The following is a 5,220-nucleotide window of genomic DNA, read 5'->3' on the forward strand; positions in this document are numbered from 1 at the left end:
AAGCGGCAGCGCAAACTGCCCGAGTAAACAAAGCAGCCTCTGTCACCGGTGGGGCTCCTCTGAAACAAGATGGGGAAACGTGGTGTTAGTTCGGGAAGGGAGATGTGGGAGCGGACAGACGTGCCGACCTGAAACAACCAACCGATCTCGCTTCGGAAAGTAGCGAGTCAAAAGTCCCATTTCGGCACGTTGTCGTGCCGGTTCTCGGTGTCAATTCTCGCCAGCAACAGTAAGACAGAAAATGTGCTTATTACTTCCCCACCACCCCTCACCTCATGAAAGGCACGTGTGATTATCCTTCTTCCTGCCTGACTTCACTTCTCCTCAAAGTTAGCATCGGCGCCAGTAGGTCGTGACAAACAGAAGGACTGAGTAGAGTAAGACATGACAGGAATTTAAAAAAAAAAAAAAAAATAAAAAGAAAAAAAAAAGGGAGAGAGGTGGGTAAATAGGAAGCGCATCTCTGCTGGAAATACCTGTCTTAATTCAAGCGGAGCAGATCCTCCTTTAAAACCGGGAAACTTGAGCTGCAGAAGGCTACAGCAGGGGGCTGTGAGTGACAGTTTTTTCGCTGCTGGAAGGCACCTCTCCCACCAAGGAGTGGTCAGACCTCGGCCCTATCAAACCTTAGAGCTGTCCATTGACCAGCTCTTTTCTTTGCTCGGCTCTGTTTTCCTTTTGCCAGGCACCAAAGCCCTCTCTAAGCCTAGCCTTCACTAAGCCTTCACTAAGTTCGGTGCAAAGCAAGAAAGCAGATGTGTCACCCTGCTTCAGGAAAAGCCACGGCCATCTTCCTGAGGGCGACTTTTGCCTGTGAAGGCAACCGTGGTCTGTGAGAACAATTAACTTCCCGAGAAAGCAAAACCTTTTAGTAACTTTTTTGGTTGACAAAAAAGCCTGTACAACTATGTTTTCATGTGGAAAAGGACACTGCGGTAACGGGAGTAACCCAAGGTGGCTGCCACCAGCATATGTTTAGTCAAGTATTACCACCAGAAATCCAGACTGGCTTGGCTGAGGTCAGGGCGATCACCTGAAGTGCTCTTGGCTTTGAGTAATTGCCTCAGAGGATTCAAGAAACTTACGCAGATACCTGGATGGACTACAGCCATACTGTGCTGCTTCCCAATAAACTCTCATACTAACGGCCAAGACATTGCATACGGACAGTTTTCAGATGGATCGGGCAGAACTCCAGTACAAAAGGGTTTGCTCTGACGGCCTTTTGGCTGTCAGAATTCCCACCTTGGAGGCCAATTGGAGCGCAGAGGTCGGGCTGGCGACGCTGTAGTCTCGGGCTTCCTGCAGAGGTGCCCGGCGGGGGGCGCCGCTGCTCGCGGCCGGCACCCGCCCGGTCTCGGCTCTCCGCCTCACCGGGTTCTCCTGGGGAATCAGCGAGTTACTGCTGCCCTTGGGAGCGGCTGCTTTGGGGACGGGATCAGAGAAAAACAAATGCAAATAGCACTCGGAGTCTCACCGGGCTTCTGGTTTGGATCAGCTCTCCTGCGAAAAATAAAATTCCGCTACCGTGGAAACGAAGAGGGTGAATGTGCGGCACAGCCAGGCTAAACCCCAACACGTGCTGTACTGGGGGCAACGTCGAGTAACTAACTGGTGAGGCAGACACTGGCTACTTCAGATCCAGGACTTAGAATTTCAGGATTGGAGCAGGACTTTTAATTGGTTAAGAAGGGAATAAAATGTTTTGGGAGAAAATGGCACGGACACGTCAGGAGGGCTGAACGTCGGCTTTCGCCGCGCTGGCAGTACGAGACAAAGCTCGCCAACATGCACGGTGTAAATGTAGCTGCCACTGCAAGTGTCTCTTGGTTTCTCAGTGACAAAAAGGATGTTTTGGACAATAACCTGTAACTTTCTTAAAGCATGTACTTCTTCGAGAAACTATGGTTTCCAAAATTTTGGCTGCTCTTCACCTGGCTTCCCTTGGTTAGGTATACTGCTTTTACACAGACATTACTTAAGGAATGGATTTAAATTAGTCTTTTATTTCATTCCTTTAGCAGAGATTATATGTAGACATTTAAAGGACTTTTTCGTCCCCACGCCTCCTGTTCGCTACTTCTACCTGAAAGCCTAACTCGTAGAAAGACGGTGCTCAAATCAATCCCCCCGAGGGCGAGAGCGAGTCGGGTTCTGCTCTCATCTTGGCTCTCCAACGCCACGGCACTGGCCAGTACTAGCGCGGGAACTGGCACTCGCGGCGGCTGACTCGCCAGCTGGGGAAGGTGCGCTGAAAAAAGGTTGTTGGCTTGTTTTGGTGTGGGTTTTTGGTTTTGGGTTTATTGTTTGTTTGTTTTAAAGGTTCTTTCAACGTATTTATATAACCAATAAAAGTCGGGATAATAATTTTAACGCTGACACCCCACATAGCATTTCCCTCTTTGAGCTCTGGTAGGTGCTAACGGTGGGCAGGAGTTCTTCCAACTCTAGCGGCAGCAAAGAGAGCAGGCTTCCCTGTTTCTCGCTCCAATCTTCAGTCCGCCCGTTACAACACAGCACGTTTGGAGGATAGATATGAATTGTTGCACTGCTCATTGATTCCTACTGATCAGCCGGTCGTCTCCAAGCTTGCATAAGGCTGCTTTGGCAGGTTCTTTCACTGTTTTTAACGAGACATATAGAGGCCAGAAACATGATTTGACCTTATATAACGATTTGGATAGAAGAGTCTAGGAATTTTTGCATCTCCCTTTTTTTTTTTTTTTTTTTTTTTTTTTTTTTGGTGCTAGGTTTCACCTAGATTGTTCAGCTTAATGAAAGGGACGTTAAGAAATTACTTCAAAGGGCCCGTATTTCACTCTTGCTGGTTCCTGGGGCTAGTTTCCTCGTGATGCTTGGCTCAACAGACTCCGAGACGAGGGAGGGCCTTCGGCCGTTTTCCACCTTCCACTGATGCGGTGCCCTAGGAGGCCCTTTCGCGTTTGTTGCTCTGAACCGGGCTATGCGGGAGAGGGGGGCTGAGTGGAAAGAAAATGGGTTATCGGGCTGCGAAAGGGATGGGGAGGGGAAGAGGGAGGAGGGAGTGCCCCTGGCTTGAGCTGCTGTTCCCTGCCCTGTGTTTTGAAAGCGATATCCAACACACAGAGCGTTTCCTCAGCGTCCTGGCTCCACCTCGCCCTGCTGAGGAGGTGTGAACGAGAGGCGAGCCGGGGAGCAGCTTCTCACTCCTTGTCAACGAGACACCAAGTCTCCGGGCCGCTGTCATGTGATAGCAAGAGAGCGGGAGCTGCGGGGGTCTCCCGGCTCGGGCATCATTACAAAACCGTGCCGGAGCGCGCCCCCCCGCCACAGCCGCGACGGCTGCCGCCCCGCTCGCCTACTCTGCCCGCCGATTCCTGGCGCACTCCGCCGCCGCAAATTTTTCAGGGGACACCGAACTGAGTGGTGAGAAGGGGGTTTTTATTTCATTCCATCCCGCCTCTGCCGAAGTAATTCCATGCTTCCAAGCACTCTGTGCTTTCGGAGCATCAAGCCCAACCGAGTGTGTCAGGCGGCAGCGTGGAGCCCAAGAGATTTGACGGCTTCCAGGAGGAAAGCAGGGACACCATTCGGGGCCGGGACCTGCCTCTATCCCGCGTTCCCCGAGACCCCGCCGCCTGAGCGGCAGACTTCTCTCCAGCAAGCAGCGGGGATGCGGGGTGAGGCTGCCTGAGGGATCCAGGGGCAGACCCTTTCGGCGGGCCGCCGGGCGGCTGCGGGCGCGCGTGGGCAGGGCGAGAGGCCCCCAAGATGTAAGAGGCGGTGGTGGGGCAGGCCGCGCTGTCACCGGCATCCCTAGCCCACCGTACGCGGGACACATTGGAGCTCGACGCCGAACGGCGGGGTCGTGCGGCCACGGGAGGGCTGCGGCGGGGCGGCGATGCCCAGGCCGGGGAAGAGCTCGTACAGCGACCAGAAGCCACCTTACTCCTACATTTCCTTGACGGCCATGGCCATCCAGCACTCGGCCGAGAAGATGCTGCCCCTGAGTGACATCTACAAGTTCATCATGGAGCGGTTTCCTTACTACCGCGAGCACACGCAGCGCTGGCAGAACTCCCTCCGCCACAATCTGTCCTTCAACGACTGCTTCATCAAGATCCCGCGCCGCCCCGACCAGCCGGGCAAGGGCAGCTTCTGGGCGCTGCATCCGGACTGCGGGGACATGTTCGAAAACGGCAGCTTCCTCCGCCGCCGCAAGCGCTTCAAGGTCCTGCGCCCTGAACATCACCTGCCCGGCGGAGGTGGGCCGGGCGGCGGGGCTGGCAGCGGCGGGGCCGGAAAGCCCTCTGCGCCCGCCCCGCACATGGTGCATTACTTCCACCCGCATCCGCCGCCGCCGCCTCCCCCGGGCAAGGTGCCTGGGTTGGCGGGCTCCGAGGCGGCCGTGGCCGCCGCCGCGGCAGCCGCGGCCGTGGGAAGGCTGCCGCAGTTCTCGCACTACGGGAGCAGCCAGCCCTCGGGCTTCAAGCATCCTTTCGCCATCGAGAACATCATCGGCAAAGATTACAAGGGTGTGCTGCAGGCCGGCGGGCTGCCACTGGCCTCGGTGATGCACCATCTGGGCTACTCGGTGCCCAGTCAGCTCAGCAGTGTGGTGAGCTCCGTGTGGCCTCACGTTGGGGTGATGGACTCCGTGGCCGGTGTGCCTGTGTCCTCCGACTACGGACCCTTCGGGGTGCCTGTGAAGGCTCTTTGCCACCCGCCGGCACAAACCATGCCCGCCGTCCCGGTACCCATCAAGCCGGCGCCGGCCATGCCTACTGCCACGGCCATCCCCACGCTGTCGGTCGCCGCGTCGCAGATCTGCCCTGCCGCTTCGCCGGCCACTGCTTCGCTGCTGGAACAGACTGCCAGCAGCACCCCCGACGGCAAGGGCTCTCTCCACTCCGTCCTGGTGCACTCCTAAAGGGCAGCGGGGCGGAGGGAGAAAGGCCCACACACTCCCGGGTGAGAGGATGCAGAGGTCCGGGACATGCGTGCCGCACGGAAACTCGATCGATCTCATGACTGTAGTCCTGCAAGTGTCTGTGTTTATATTGTGTACAATCTATTATTTGAGACCCAGGTCGCAGGTAAGAGCTTTTATGGTCGTTAAATACTGTGAGTAGCGGAGAAGTGATGTGAAAAGTCACAGCCGCAGCCAGGGGCTGGATCGGAGGAAGAAACCGAGAGGTAAGGTTTCCTCGCCACCTTGACAGCCTGCGGCATGGACCGGCT

General features: G+C 55.8%; 1 protein-coding gene across 1 annotated transcript; it reads left to right on the top strand.

Annotated features, from left to right (window-relative positions):
* The first annotated feature begins 3,880 nt into the window (after positions 1-3,880).
* FOXB2 (forkhead box B2) lies at positions 3,881-4,909 on the top strand. Its single transcript, XM_064140496.1, is given in 3 exon segments — positions 3,881-4,262; positions 4,265-4,341; positions 4,433-4,909. Coding segments are annotated over 3 exon segments (936 nt in total).
* The last annotated feature ends 311 nt before the right edge of the window (positions 4,910-5,220 follow it).

This window comes from Pogoniulus pusillus, chromosome Z, assembly GCF_015220805.1.
Source record: "Pogoniulus pusillus isolate bPogPus1 chromosome Z, bPogPus1.pri, whole genome shotgun sequence".
In the NCBI taxonomy this organism is placed as follows: domain Eukaryota; kingdom Metazoa; phylum Chordata; class Aves; order Piciformes; family Lybiidae; genus Pogoniulus; species Pogoniulus pusillus.